Here is a 15,612-nt window from a genome sequence, read left to right as displayed (position 1 = left end):
ATGCTCTTCAGGATCAATTTTTCATTCGATTTCATTTCCGTTGTACATTTCTTATTTTTTTGATCCATGCATATCAAGAAAGGGATGATATTGTTTTCACTGAGCTGAATTTACGTAATTGAGATATCCGTCTTTGCTCATGAAAACAATAAACGGGCGGGAATCTCGATCAGAATCTGGTTCTACCCTCTGTAACATCTCCCAGTAGCGTCGCCACCACACCATGAATGAGCTTCCCTCAAAGAAAGCATCAGGCGACAACCAATAGTCGTTCACCAGTTTCATGACGTAGTCTTCAAACTCTCTCAATTCTTGCCTTATCTTGCCCTCCCCACCTTTCTCGAGCTCAGGCAATTTGAGCGCAGCCTCCTCCACGCGAGCCCAGAAGCACGAGTCGTGCGTGACGTTGGGAGCCGCGCTCTTCCCCTTCGGCTCCTCCTTCTTTGGAGCGTCGCCCTTCTTCTCCTCCTTCGCAGAATCCGCTTGTTCCCAACCCTCCAGCTTTGCAAAGTGAGCCTCTCTGCGATTCAGGTAGTCCGTACCACCTTTTGTGTAGTATTCAGCAATGTGCAGAGGCTCCACCATCCTTCTGTAGTTGTTTCCTCCGAAGAGCCATCTGTCTCGGAACTGAGCATCTTGTGTTTGTGGCTTGTTTTCTACTTTATTCACCTCCTTCTTCCAGTAGTCGACGAGGAAGGTCTTGATATCAGTCCAAACGTTTACATTTTCACGTCCAGAGTTCTCTGGTCTCTTGTAATAATCATAGTAGTTGCAGCCTCCTTTCTCGCAGAATTTCATGAACCACTCAAGTTGGGCCATTTTCATTTTCATGTTGTTGAGCTTCTTCGAGTTGTGAGTCGGTTTCTTCCATTCGCTTCTGTGCCTTTTCTCCATTGCTTGAAGAAGGGCATCCTCACCCTGCTTCTTTCAAAACAATACTTAATCAGTTTTCACGTTTAATGGTTCCACACACACACAAAATATTCGAGAAAGAGACAAAGAGAGAATACCAGATGATTGTAGCCAATTTCCAATGTTTGTAATTGTAGAGCCAAATCCACTTTTAGACTGTCATTGGAAGGAGTGACCTGAACGTTGCATTTTCTGTATTTGGTGCTCTGCTCTAGTTGCTGAAGCATGGCTCCATAATCCTTGGGTTCCGTTTGAGCTGAATCTGCTGATCTCAACAGCTCGATTACCGAATCGGGGTCATCGATACAAGCATAACCTGATTCTGATAAGAGAAGATAGGTGCCAAAAGGTTTGAACTGTAGTTCGGCTGATTCAAGGAAGCCGCAGGAGGAAATTACGGGATCGTCAAGACTGAGGACGTGCCAGAATTGAGACTTCGATTGCTCCATCTTGCCAATGGCTGTCTGGAGTCCTTTGTTTCCAATAAAAGGGGATCCATAGGTGATGCATAAGGGCAGTGCTGCGGAGGACCTGTTCTTCAGAAGCCATAGCGTGAATAAGGCAGCCACTGCTCCCCCTTCCGCGTGACCAACAACTATGAGCCTTGGTTGATTTTTGGCGGTTAGTGTCTTAAGCTGTTCCACGAAAAGAGACATACATACCATTAGCCAATTGTGCCTCCTGGAGATCAGTATATATCAGGAGCAACCTGTTCTAAGAAAAGAAACAGACAAGTAGCCGTCATGGAATTGCGAACAGTTTCCCTCTTTTATGTGGTAGTCCCACCTTGTTCTTGAGATCGGGGTGTTCTAAGAGTGTGCAGAAAGTGGAAAGAGGGAAGCTGTCGAGAGCAACGGAGGGGTTGTCCTTGGTGATGAGGAAGCTCAGAGGATGGGAGTCAACCAGTGACTCGAAATTTGGCAGCACGTCTTGCGGTCGACTCCGTGAATTGAAGGCGAGGATCGTGAAGCGGGGAAGCTCCCTGATGGCGAAGCTGATTGATCTGGGAGATTGTTGGATCTGTGAGATGAACTCCCACGCTCGGTGGAGGATCCGCGTACCGGACAGTATCAGATTCGCCTTCGCCACTCCACCACTGAACTTCCACGATGCTTCCATGTCTATCAGTGTGTGTGTGTGTGTGGGAGAGAGAGAGGGAGAGAGAGAGGGAGAGAGAGAGTGGGAGGCGGCCGAAGAACCAAAAAGTTTTTCAGACACAGAGAGAGGAAGGGAGAGCCGAAGAGCACGATTCTTAGCCAGAGAGAGAAGGAGATTCCGCATAAAGTTGAAGAATGCATAAGATCAGATCGCAACTCAAGGATTTTTAATTGCAAGTTCACATGCGATAGCCGGCACTGGATTGGACGTTAGATGATGCGCCGGACGCGTAAACGACAACGACCAAGGACGTTGAGCCATTGGCTTGGCAGAAGGTGAAGACAAACGCCAAAATCCACATCTGCCTTCGTCCTTGCATGGCGGCTTGAAAATGGACTGTAACTCTGGCTGGGGAGTATGTTGAATCGTGGATCAAAGGAAGCGATATGAACGGACATGGTTCCAATCAACCCTACCTTGAGGCGCATCCCATTGAACTCGAGTTGGAAGATGAACGAATAAAATCCCATACTGTTGTTGTATTTGAATTTTATTTTTAGAATCCAACTTTCGTTTTTTACATCGAATCCACTGCACAATTGAATTGAACAACAAGAATAGATTTTGGAAATGAATAGCAGCTGGATATAATAAGATATTTATCTAAAAAGTCCAAGGGAGATGTTCCCCCAATCACATTCTCTCTTCTGCCCACTAGACGGCCTTTTATTAAATCGCCACGTGAAGTCCATCGCGAGGAACGACAAATTTCACTGGCTCGAGAAACGACGGAATTTAATGACTTGCCTTTCCAAAATTGTTTGACCAAATTGTTCATGGGAATCTTTTATCGGAGGAACCTCATAGGTAAATGTTAAGAAATTTCTTCGTCCCATCAAACACATGTTCATAACGCCGAGGTGGAAGGAAAGTTCTAAAACTTTTGTCCACCAGACACCGAAAAAATAATCATAAAACTAAAAATAAGAGGCCACTTAGAAAAATTGGATGTAAGTTAAACTTATTACTATCTTTCCACATTTTTTTTTCCTTAAGGCAAATATGAATGAGCCAAATAGTGCCATTAGGCCTTCTCTTGTCAAGGAAAGTGAGTTGCCAAAGAGAAGGACATTTTAATAATTTGTTAAAAAAATATCTTCTATAGTTTTTTTAAAATTTTTATTATTGTTTTTACATTACCGTATCAACTAAAGGTATTTTAGTCATTTATCTTCCCATTGACGACCAACGTGCCTGCATCCATCCCATTGACGACGAAGGTGCCTGCCGGATGCCGTGAAAGACTCTGCAACGTTGATCTTGTCGTATGCATCTCTTCTTCCCCTTAGGAGAAATTGCGCAGGGCCCGTGGCTGCATATATGCCATGGCAGGTATCTCAACTCATCTTCACTCAGCATTCCCATCTACGGCTTAACTCAAGCCACATATCTCTCTCTCTCCCTCTCTCTTCTCCTCCATTGCAGCCTTACAGCAACAGTCGCCGACTGATTGCTCGTCTGCTCGAAAGTGCTGGGTGGCAGTTAGATAATTAATTGCCGGCCGACAGATCAAGTAATGGACGGCTTTACAATACTGGTGGCCTTTATCATCTTCATTGGCCTGCTGCTGTACACGATCAGGGTAGTGACCACACGGGAGCCGCCTGTCTCTCCAGGACCTACCGACCTTGAAGGCGATGTACCGTCACCACCTATTGGAGCCGCTTCTTCGTCAGCACATGAGAATGATGATAAACGATTCCTGTTCGACGCATTTCTGAGTTTCAGAGGGCAAGACATCAGAAACAGATTCGTCAGCCATCTGTATAAGGACCTTAAACGGAGTAACGTCAGCGCTTTCATGGACAACAATGATTTGGGGAAGGGGGAACCTATCGAAAACTTGTTGAAGCACGTCAGAGAATCGAGGATATTGCTGCCCATATTCTCTAAGAGTTACGCCGACTCCATTTGGTGCCTGAAGGAGGTCACTGAGATGGTGGAGGTGATGAAGACGGACCAGAGTGTGGATATCGTCCCCATATTCTTCGACATAGAACCGGACGACGTTCGGTGCTGGTACAGGCATTCTCAGGGTCGGTTCCGAAGTGCGAGTGCGGATGAGAAGAAGAAGTGGAGGAAAGCGTTGCGGAAAGTAACAAGCATTCATGGGTTCAGTCTCAAGAACAGCGCGAACGGGTATGTCTATATCTTCCTCCTAGTTCTCTCTTAATTTTCCAAATGATGTGTAGCTTAACTGGGTGGACGGGTTTCGGTATTGTGGGCCATCTGTTCAATTTTTACTAGCTACTGTGGGTTTATGAGATAGCATATATCTATATGAAATAACAAATAAGTATAAAATAACAAATATGCATAAATATGTATGCGAATCACTAACCATTTAATAAGAGTCGTTCGATCAATGATCAACAGTTAACAAAAAAATTAAAAAGAGAAAAGGTAATTTGTATTTTTGTCATTTAATATTAGCTCTCACTTTTTTTTTCAACCATTTATATATTTTAAATGGATGAACATAGTTGAGTGACTTTGATAGCTAAAGTTATATATATATATATATATTGCAACCTTTCCTTCTCCATCAAAGCTTGAAACAAAGCAAAGTTACTCAACTGTGGTGATTTATCATGATCGGTGGCTCTGAGAAAAAACAATAAAAAAAATTGATCACCTAGATTTGGTGTCTCTTAATGTCCATTAGCCTTAGAATCACCGTTCAAGAGAAAGAGACATGGACACCTCATACCAGAGATCACATGACTGCTAAACCCAGTACGATATATTGACAAGTTCATTATTGCCTGCTATCTAGTTGCAAGCCAGTTTTACAGATAGATTGAGAGATGCACAACTTAAAATTACATTTGTCTTTGTGGTTCAGAAAAAAGCATCACTCTGACGACCAGAGTCTTTAACCTACATGAGTTACATCAGCTTTAAGTGTTGAACAGTTTTCCCATAAACTTGTAGGCATAGCCAATTGATGTGGCCGACTGCCAAATTTTTACTGATACACGCCTTCAGGGATTGCCTCATCATTTACTACATAATCCCTTCGCTTCTATCTTTCCCACATCTTATGGTTGTGGATACCAACTGCAGGAACGAGGCAAAATTAGTTGATATTATTGTTGAGGAGGTGCAAGCAAAATTGGGCAAGACTGCCCTGCCTGTTGCGATGTACCCAATTGGAATGGAAGGTCATGTTCAAGAAGTAAAGAAGCTCTTGAAGAAAGATGGACAGGGCGTAAACATGATCGCGCTTCAAGGAATGTCTGGCATCGGAAAGACCACAATTGCCAAAGCCGTTTACAATGAATTGTTCCATGATTTTCATGGCGCTTCCACTTTCATTTCAGATGTAGGGGAGAAGTTTCGGAAAGGCGAAGGCGTCAAATGCCAGGAGCAACTTATCTATGACATAATGGGCAAAGAAGACCGTTTCAAACATTCCATAGGCACCACCGATGCTGGAATAAACAAGGTCAAAAAGACGACAGTGAGTAGGAAGGTCTTGGTTGTTCTAGATGACATTGATCGTGTAGAACAACTACAAGCATTGGCTGGCGCGCGAGATTGGTTTGGTTCAGGGAGCGTGATCATCATCACGACAAAAGATAAGAGTCTACTGTTGAAACACGATATCGAGGAAAGCCAAATTTATGAGCCCAAGTTATTGGACGAGGAAGAATCGTTCCAGTTTCTGGTGCGCCATGTCCTTAAGGGTAGGCAACCAACAAGAAAGAAGCTCGACGTGTTAAGAGAGTTTGCTAAAACTGCTGGAGGTCTGCCCTTAGCCCTTGAGGTGCTTGGTTCTCTTTTGTCTTGCGAAAGAAACATGGAAGAATGGAGAATTGAACTAAAGAATCTAAGAGAGATTCCAGTTGAAGATGTTGAAAGGAAACTGAGAATCAGTTATGATGGACTTCGGGACGTAGAGAAGGAGATTTTCTTGGACATATCATGCTTCTTTGTTGGTGCAGACTGCAGAAGAGCAATTCATTACTACTGGGAGGCCTGTGGTTTTTATTCAGAACCTACAATTAAAGTTCTCCAGGACAGGTCTCTCATTAGTCTAGATAAGCAAAACCGATTTCACATGCACGATCTCCTCAAAAATATGGGAAGGGAGATAGTTCTGCGAAGAAGCAAGGTACCCAAAAGTTGGGAGAAGAGTAGGCTTTGGTCTAGGCGTGATATCTTCGATTTGCTGCAAAGAGATGAGGTAAAGCTCTGTTTTCTCACTCCTTTCTCCCCATCTCTCTCTCTCTCTCTCTCTCCCTCACACACACACACACACACACACACACACACATTTAAAGTGGTCTTTGAAGTAGCTAGGGAGACAATTCTTTGCCGATGGATTTTTACCTTATGGTAAGGAGACATCATAGCTGCCATGCTTGTTCTATCTTCAGGTGCCGAGCTGTGCAGTAACAGGAATCATGCTCAATAAAGAAGTGGAGGAAGGGAAAGAACTAGGTAATAGTGTTGAATGCTTTCGAAACATGCATCGTCTAAGATTGCTTCACATGGAGGGTGTAAACTTCAAGAACAAATTTCACTATTTTCCCAAGGAATTGTTGTGGCTGGGACTGCCAAGGTGTTCCTTCGAGTCTCCACCATTGGGCCTTAACCCTCAGAAGCTTGTGATACTCAACTTATCTAATTGCAATTTGGCAAGCCTATCCTTCTTTGAAGACATGGTTGGTGTTGTTCTTTCTTGTTACATAGTGGTGTATCAGATAGCTTCAATTTCCTAATCTTGAAATTTAATCAAAAGGGAAAATTTTGCAGGTCTTTGAGAATTTGAAAGTTCTTGATCTTAGTTCCACAGATCTGACTACGACACCAGATTTCGGCTACTTCCCCTGCCTGGTGGAGTTGATACTCCGGCAGTGTGAAAAACTTACTAAAGTTCATTCATCCATAGGAAAACTCAGAAGCTTAGTAACATTGGATTTGAGAACATGCACAGTATTGGAGGAGCTACCTGATACAATATGCAATCTAAGGTCTATTGAAGTCCTTCATCTTGGATGGTGTGCAAAACTCTCATCTTTGCCCGCACAAATAGGAGACTTGATATCATTAAAGGAGCTTAGCCTCAATGATACAGCGATAAGAAAAGTTCCTGCTTCAGTGGGGCAGCTTACAAGCCTCCTGGAGCTATCGTTACAGCGCTGCAAATGGTTGGAGCCATTACCTGACTCATTGACTGGTTGGATCTCCTCGGGGAGGGTGAAAATGTTCGGAACTCCCTTGAGAAGAATAGAGGACGAGATGGACTTAAGTAAAGGAGTGCAAAAGCTGAGAGTTTCATCATGCAAGTTGCTTGCCGTTCTACCTGATGAATCCTGTAAATTAGTACAGGAATTTTGTTTAGCAGATCCTACAGTTCAAGAGTTTCCACATAGCATAAGCAGACTACAAAATCTAGTCATTCTCACAATAAAATGCGAGCAACTCAGATCTTTGCCTGTGTGGATCAATGGTAGGCAACTAGAGAAGCTTAGAGGATTGGAAATTGAGAGCAAGAGTCTCAAGAATATACCAGAGAGCATTGGGTCGTTGGAAGGACTCAAGACACTGAAACTAGTGTGTGAAAGTCTTGATTCATTACCTGACTCGATTGAAAAGCTAAAAAGCCTTGATACCTTTGAAGTTGCAACTGGAAATCTTGAACAGTTACCCCGGTGGATTGGTTCTCTGAGAAGTCTTAGAAACTTGAAAGTGGAGTGCTCCAGTATCAAAGGTATCCCTGAGTCAATCAAACAATTGGAAGAACTTGAGAAATTAGAACTGCATGTCGACAATCCTAGAGCTCTATCCGACTCAGCTCCGCTGCCAAAGAAGCTGAAGAAATTCTCTTTAAGTTGCAACGATCTAGAAAATTTGCCTGATTGTGTTTGGTCACTGGTTGAGCTTGAGGAATTCTCATTAAGAGGGTGTGGCAGAATTGAAGCGCTCCCAGATGACAAATTGGGGAAACTGAAAAATCTACTTCACCTAGATCTCTCACGAACTGGGGTCAAGACAATCCCTAAAAACATTTGTTGCCTTCCAAAATTGAGGTCTCTTCAAATCACTGATGTTGGAAATGATACTACTCTCTGGTTTGAATGATTGCAGACGATGGGGATCTCGTCCTTGAAGAATGGAAGATTAATAAAGATATGATAGATTATGATTATTGCGTAAACGGACTTCCTTATATATTTGTGTCTGCATTAATATATGCTATTGTATTGTTCTCTTGTGTGTTCTTAAGGGGAAAAAAAAAATCAATCGTTATTATCCGAGAAATGTGATTTTTATTGTTCAAAGTATATGTTAGTCACGGAAATGTGATACGCCTGCCTTCTGCATAAATTTGCTAGAAGACGTAGCCATTCAGATAAATTCGTTTGTCTGGTGGGCGCAACACATTGCATTTTGTGAGAGATGTCTTGGTACCACAAAAACGATATTGCTAGAAATGAAACTCTTCGGCATCAACATATCATATGGTGTATTTTGGGAAAGGTCCTCAAAATTGTGATTAAAATGGCAGGTAGCCAAGAGGGGCTTTTCAAGCTTGAAACAATTTCAGCTCTTCCGCTTGTTATCATTTGCACTTCGAAACCTACCATTTGAGTATCAACAACATCACATGATAGCAACTTCTTATAATATTCATTTCTGGTCAAGGTATCACCGGAAAAATTATCCGAGAAAAAAAGGCTAACTTTACTTTGAGGTACTACAGAAGTTGACTCATATGGGCGAATTGAGGACCCCTCAAGTCACTAAAAGCCAAAAAAATGGAGGAATCTACACATGATGAAACTTTCACCATGTCATTGCTCAAAACAACAAATTAAAAAATTGACCCCATCCCAACATCAGTTCAATTTGCAGTTATCAAATTGCTTATTCTTGTGTATATGAGTTTATTGTGAATGACCAAATTATTATACGCTGTTTTGTGCACGTGTTTGCCATTGTCTGCCAGGGCATCTAAAAAAAAAATCTTGTGAGAAGAAGCTGCATGGTAGCTAGTACCATTTTGAAAATTTACAGACAAGCCAGAAAAGGTATTGAAGACTCTTCTTCTCTGCGTCAATAGAACAATGACCAAATTTCGAGATTAATAAAGGGTAAAGAAACAAATGGAAGCAGTAGAAGATAACCCGCGCAGGCAGATGGGAGGCAGCAGAAATTAAGACACGCAGAGGACAACGGCATCCTGCAAGATCCTCTAGACGCATCATGGCAAGGAAGCCAGAGCCGAATGGATGAATCTGAGGGCGAAAAGGGGACGAACAACCGGATGAGAAGGAGAACCGACGGAGGCTAACTACCGGCATCGGAGAAACAACACTTACACTTGAGAGGGAAGGAAGTGGTGAAGGACGCCGGCAATATCACTGGGGGGAAAGGAGAAACAGAAAAGGGGAGAGAGGCGTCCTCCAGCAGCACGGAGTGAAGGGACAGCAAAAGGTCAAGTCAATAAGTGAAGTACGGCAAATAGTGCCTCCATTAAACCGTCTTAGAAACCAACTCCCATATAAACAATAAAAAAGCTCTCGCCAAACCCACATAAAAACAGAGTTCTAATCAATAAAAAACTGAAAACAAAAGACTGATCATCATACACGGGTTTGATGAAATAATAGGATAGATGGGAAAAACAATCCCTGCTCACCTTGATTCACCGATAAGTTTAGGTTGTTGTGATGCTCGTCTAATCAGCCCTTTTCTGTGAATGCAAAGCAAAATCCGAGACAGTGAATGAGGGTAGAAGAAAAGAGGGACACATAGACCGAGAGAGAGAGAGGCGAGGCGAGAACGGGGAGAGATATGGCGAGACACAAGAGAGAGACTGAGAGAGAGAGAGATGGTTCATCATCGTTAGGCAGAATATCGACCAGTACTTCTTAACTGCTTGTGGTGAGTAGAACAAATGATAGGTTCGCCCCTTCCTTCATAAACTCAGTAAAAATAATTGGTGTTTATGTCTCCTTTGTGGACAGATTTTAACAAAAACAGATTATGAAAAGTTGAAGGCCAGTGAAAACAAAGCCACACCCTTTCATTCATTTGACGAATGGATATTTATACACTGCTAAGAAATAATGAATAGAAAATAAAATTTCTTATATTTTGATACAGAAAATTACAATAAGATTCCAAGAAAAACCAATAGTTGTGGAACCTTCCGCAATCTGCCACATTATCAATTCTGTTAGGGATATTTTGAGCCAGCCTTACAAAACAGCAAGTATTCTAACAGATATTTCAGCATGGAGGCTGAGTCATATAAGCATAATTGTAAAATTCATGGTGAATAATCTTCAACACTCCCTAAGCATAATTGTAAAATTCATGGTGAATAATCTTCAACACTCCTCTAGTTTGGATTTTAAAAACTGAAACTGCTCCTTCGCTAGAGATTTTGTAAATAAATTGGCAGGTTGAAGCTTTGATGATATATCTGCTGCTTGAATTATATGTTTTTTAACTAGATCCCTCACGTATTGACAGTCAATTTAAACATGCTTTTTGTACTCATGGAATATTGGATTTTCAGATATGTGTAGTGCCGCTTTACTATCACAATGCAATTATGCTGGACAATTATGAACGACCCGTAAATCAACAAGAAGCACCTTTAACCACACTATCTCACAACCCATATTAGCCATAGCTCGATATTCAGCTTCAACTGAAAATTGAGATAGTGATTGTTGCTTTTTTGTGTTGCACGAAATCAAACTTTTACCCAAATAAATGCAGTAGCCACTTACTCATCTCCCAGTTTCTTTGCATGCCCCAGCCTGCATCACAATAAGCAACCAGCTGCAACTTAGTATTAGCATATAACATGATTCCTTGACCAGGATTAGCCTTCAAGTATCTAACAACTTGCAAAGCTGCATTTGGATGAACCTGTCTAGGATTGTGCATATACCTACTAAGCACATGAACTGCAAAACCTATATCTGACCCAGTGATGGTTAGATATATAAGTCTTCCTCCAATGCTTCTGTATGCAGATGGTTCCTTAAGAGCTTCATCTGTTTCATCACAAAACTTCTGTTTTTGTTCTAAAGGACAGCCAACTGGCTTGACATTTAAAAGGCTGAATTCATCTAGGATATCACATGTATATTTACACTGTGATAGAAAAAATGCATGCTTTGTTCTTGTTAATTCGATGCCTAAAAATACTTAAGTAAACCAAGGTCCTTCATATGAAACTTGTTGCTTAAGTATTTTTTAAACAACCTGATCTGATTTTCATCATTTCCTACTACTATGAAGCCATCTACATAGACAATGACAGCCATATAGCAATTTTTGTTGAGCAGTGTGAAGAGAGAACAATCAGCTTTTGATTGACTAAAACCATAGTCTATAAGTGTTGTGGAAAACTTTGAAAACCAGTTTCTTGGCACTTGAAGCCCCCATATAAAGATTGTTTATGCTTGCATATTCTAGTCTCCCTTCATTGCCATAGCTGGATGGCAATGTCATATATTCATCTTCGTCCAAATCGCCATGTAAGAATGCATTATGGACATCCATTTGATGCAGCACGCAATTGTTTTGGGCTGCAACAACAAGCAAAGTCCTCACTGTGACAAGCTTCACCACTGGAGCATAAATGTCATGATAGTCAAGGCCTTCAACTTGGACATCTCCTTTGGCCGCAAGCCTTGTTGTGAACCTCTCAACTATTCCATTAGAATTGTATTTAATTCGGTAAACCCACTTACACCTTATGGGTTTTATGCCTTTTGAAGCATGCACCAGATCCCATGTTTCATTCTCTTCAAGTGGTTTAAGTTCAATAGCCATGGCGTCACGCCAACATTGATGCTTAACACTTGACTGAAGGAAGATGGATCAAAATCTTTAGAGATGGCCACTAGAAATGCTTTATGAGGTGTAGAGAAACTCTCAAAGGACATGTACTTAGATAAAGGAAATTTACTATTATGTTTTGTTACAATAAGCAATTCCAATTCCACAATAAAAGTCTTCGAGTAGGATTGATGGTCTGCGTTCTCTTTGAGAGCGACCAAGATCAAATTTGATGAAATTTCATGGGCATTCTCACTTCGTTCAGGCTGAGTTTGGAAAGATTCAGATGTGCGAATGTCTAAACTTATGTTTGTTGCATCAACTATGTTATCCAGCTCTTTATCAGGAATAGAAAGAGGTAACACAACAACATGTTTTTCATCATTATGGTCTTTGAATGGGAAGACAGATTCATAGAATTTTACATCATGACCTGACATAATTTTGTGAGACTCAAGATATACTTTGTATGCTTTTTGGCCATATGGATACCTCATGAAAATGCACTTTCGAACTCTATGATCAAATTTGGATTTCGAGATGACATTACAAAGACACCCGAATACACGGGGGTGATAACAAGATACACAACTGTAAGTATACATTAATCCCAAAATTTCAAAGGCAAGCATGTGTGATTTCTTAAACATCTAGCGACATCTAACAAATGTCTATGTTTACGTTCAACCACCCCATTTTTTTGAGGCGTGTTGACGCAACTGTGATCATGCAAGGTACCTTCAACAAGTAAAAATTTTTGCATTTCATTTGAAAAGAATTCAGCTCCATTATCTGTCTTAATCCTTTTAATAGATATATGAAACTAATTTTCAACCATTTTAAAGAAACATTGAAGAAGGTACTTTGTTTTATCCTTGTGCTTCATGAGATAGACCCATGTGGCTCTTGAATGATCGTCAACAATTATGAAAAAGTATTGTGCATCTGAAATAGACGCTTGACTATAAGGACCCCAAATGTCACAGTGAATTAGAACAAACAAGCACTCAGATTTGGTATTACTAATCGGAAAAGGCAAGCAAGCTTGCTTGGACAAGTGAACTTCACAAGTAGTTTTTGACATTTCTATGCAAGGATCAAGAGCTGAAAACATTATATTTTTGCAAGCTGAAGGGTGACCAAGCCTTAAATGTCAAATTTCAGTTTGTGTGCTGGTAAGAGACAAAGCTATAGGTTTGCTCACAGTTGGTCTAAGGAAGTAGAGTCCATTTTGCATTTCACATACTGCAATCATCATCTTGGATTCTGGTCATGAATGTAACATTTGTCACAAGCAAAGCATACATAGCAGGTAGATGACTTGGTCAGTTGACTAATGGACAATAGATTATACCTAAATTGAGGTATGTAGAAAACATGTTTAAGAAGTAGTTGATCAAAAAATTTAGGTTCATCCTTATGTGTTGCATGAACAAGATTATTATCTGGTAAACGAATGGGATAAGGAGAGTGAAGTTCATCAACACTGGTCATGAAGTTCACAGAGGAGGACATATGGTCGTTGGCACCATTATCTAATATCCAAAGGTTTGGATCAGAAATAGACATACCAACAAGGTTAAGTTGAGATGAAGAAGAAATCGGGACAAAATTCTCCTTAAGAAGTTGTTTGAACTGTTGGTAGGCGCCGCATCTTTGATGGCCTCCTTTCCATGACTTACTGCTTCTACATCACTATGAACACTCCCTACAACAACATCATTCATACTAGAGAATTGCACAAAAAGTCTCTAGTACGCCCTGTTGTTTAACAAAAAGAACAATTGAGTTGTGGTCTCTTCTGATTTCTATTTTTGTTCACTCTAAAATCTGAATTAGCAGCCAGACTAACATGATCAGGTGGAAAGTCATTTAACTTATAACACCTATCTCTAGTACGCCCTATTGCTTGACAAAAAGAACAATTGAGTTGTGGTCTCTTCCAATTTCTATTTTTGTTCACTCTAAAATCTGAATTAGCAGCTAGACTAACATGATCAGTAGCAAAATTGAACTCTCACTTCTCTCTGTTTTTCCTTCTGTAACATTAGATTATATACTTTCCCATTTGTAGGTAGTGGTTCAGTCAACAAAACTTGTCCACGAATCACATTATATGTCTCATTTCAGTCCATCAAAAAATGTATTAACTTTTCTTCTTGTTCTCTACCTGATACTTCTTTCAACACACCACATGTGCATGGTGGCAAAGGTTCATAAGATCCCAACTCATCCCACAATGCCTTAAATTTGGTGAAATAAGCAGCAATAGAAAGCATATCTTGAGAGAGACAATTGATTTCAGACTTCAATTGGTATTTATAGGGAGCCATCTTTTGTGTAAAACGTTATTGCAGGTCCAGCTAGACCTCCATCGCAGTGGTGGCATAGATAATACTACTCACCAGATCCTTTGATAATGAGTTAATGATCCATGAAAGAACCAAGTCATTGCATCACACCCATGACTGATACTGTATAGCTAAGGCAAGAGGTCTAGGAATACTACCATTGACAAATCCCAACTTCTTTTTAGTAGAGAGCGCCATTGTCATGGACCTTCTCCATGTGGGATTGTTATCTCCCGTGAGGGGCTGGGACATAAGCATAACAGCAGGGTTGTCCAAATGGTGTACACAAAAGGGATTTGAAATCTCGATGGCATTTGAATCATCTGTCAGAATCATAGGTGTGTTTTGAGCCATTATGGAAATAGTGTAAAGCAACAACAAAAGAAAAAAAAAAACTGATGCAATAGAATGCCAAAGATAGATATTGCAAGGAATTTGAAAAGATTAAATGTACTGCACATTGGAATGGAAGGATGAAAGACTGAAAAAAAGCCTGCGAAAATTCAGGTGCAACAGAATTTGCACAAAAACAGCAATTGCTCTGATACCATGCAGACAGATTTTAACAAAAACAGAGTATGAAAAGTTGAAGGCGAGTGAAAACAGTGCCACACCCTTTCATTCATTTGACGAATAGATATCTATACACTGCTAAGAAATAATGAATGGAAAATAAAATTATTTATATTTTGATACAGGAAATTACAATAATATTCCAAAAGAAACCGAATAGTTCTGGATCCTTCCGCAATCTGCCACATCATCAATTCTATTAGGGATATTTTGAGCCAGCCTTACAAGACAGCAGGTCATCTAACAAATATTTCAGCATGGAGACTGAGTCATATAAGCATAATTTTTAAAATTCATAGTGAATAATCTTCTACACCCTTCCCATAACCAACAAGTATAATTTAATTTAATATAGACTTTTCATCACCCTTTCGAATCCAAACTCAAATTATAGTACGTGAATGTTAGCAAACCAAACATGGTAAATGTTGCATCCTATTCAATCATGATCTGTCGACGTCTTTGGAAACGGGAGCAAGCGCCCCTTTCTAGCTTGTATCTAAGAAGATGTTTGAATCACACATACATCACTGAAGCAGGTGGATGTATATCCACTCTGTACAGTTTTAGACTCTCCAATTCAAAGGCTGAAGGAAAATGCATGCACTTAAGGGTGAGAGAGCATACCTTTGTCTGTGATTATCAATAGGTCCGACAGTGATCCGCAGACAAAAATTCTACTCGTTAGGGCTTTTTTCTTGTCCATGGAAAAGGCTCGCACTCGATCTTCATCTCACAGCAGCTCTCCGCAGAAGAACACTCTTGCAACAACTCCTCTTCCACACCTCTATCGGGGGACTTCAAC

At 40.7% G+C, this 15,612-nt stretch overlaps 2 protein-coding genes and 1 long non-coding RNA gene across 7 annotated transcripts in view; 1 reads left to right on the top strand and 2 right to left on the bottom strand.

Moving 5' to 3' along the window:
- Nucleotides 1-4: 4 nt before the first annotated feature.
- LOC116258968 (senescence-associated carboxylesterase 101-like) overlaps nucleotides 5-15,612 on the bottom strand; it is a 36,518-nt gene continuing 20,910 nt past the window's right edge. For 2 of the 5 annotated variants that reach the window (XM_050079006.1, XM_050079004.1), the window contains exons 2-3: nucleotides 1,011-1,547; nucleotides 5-924 (exon numbers count right to left, since the gene is read on the bottom strand). In XM_050079006.1, coding sequence (XP_049934963.1) covers nucleotides 97-924; nucleotides 1,011-1,361 — 1,179 coding nt within the window. In that variant the 5' untranslated portion in view covers nucleotides 1,362-1,547 and the 3' untranslated portion in view covers nucleotides 5-96. Of the gene's footprint in view, nucleotides 925-1,010; nucleotides 1,548-1,698; nucleotides 2,545-15,612 lie in introns of those variants that run through there. The other 3 variants (XM_031636512.2, XM_031636513.2, XM_031636514.2) reach the window with 3 other exon arrangements.
- Nucleotides 3,088-8,363, top strand: LOC116258966 (disease resistance protein RPV1-like). Its single transcript, XM_031636510.2, has 4 exons — nucleotides 3,088-4,209; nucleotides 5,137-6,259; nucleotides 6,453-6,740; nucleotides 6,832-8,363. Exons 1-4 carry the CDS (start codon nucleotides 3,587-3,589, stop codon nucleotides 8,158-8,160), a joined length of 3,363 nt encoding a protein of 1,120 aa, XP_031492370.1. The 5' UTR covers nucleotides 3,088-3,586; the 3' UTR covers nucleotides 8,161-8,363.
- Nucleotides 7,256-9,947, bottom strand: LOC116258972 (uncharacterized). Its single transcript, XR_004173851.2, has 3 exons — nucleotides 9,722-9,947; nucleotides 7,692-7,795; nucleotides 7,256-7,391 (listed from the first exon to the last, which is right to left on the bottom strand). It is a non-coding gene; the product is annotated as an uncharacterized LOC116258972 (long non-coding RNA).

Source organism: Nymphaea colorata, chromosome 8, assembly GCF_008831285.2.
Source record: "Nymphaea colorata isolate Beijing-Zhang1983 chromosome 8, ASM883128v2, whole genome shotgun sequence".
NCBI classification, from domain to species: Eukaryota; Viridiplantae; Streptophyta; class Magnoliopsida; order Nymphaeales; family Nymphaeaceae; genus Nymphaea; species Nymphaea colorata.
This window is presented reverse-complemented; position numbering and strand designations above follow the sequence as displayed.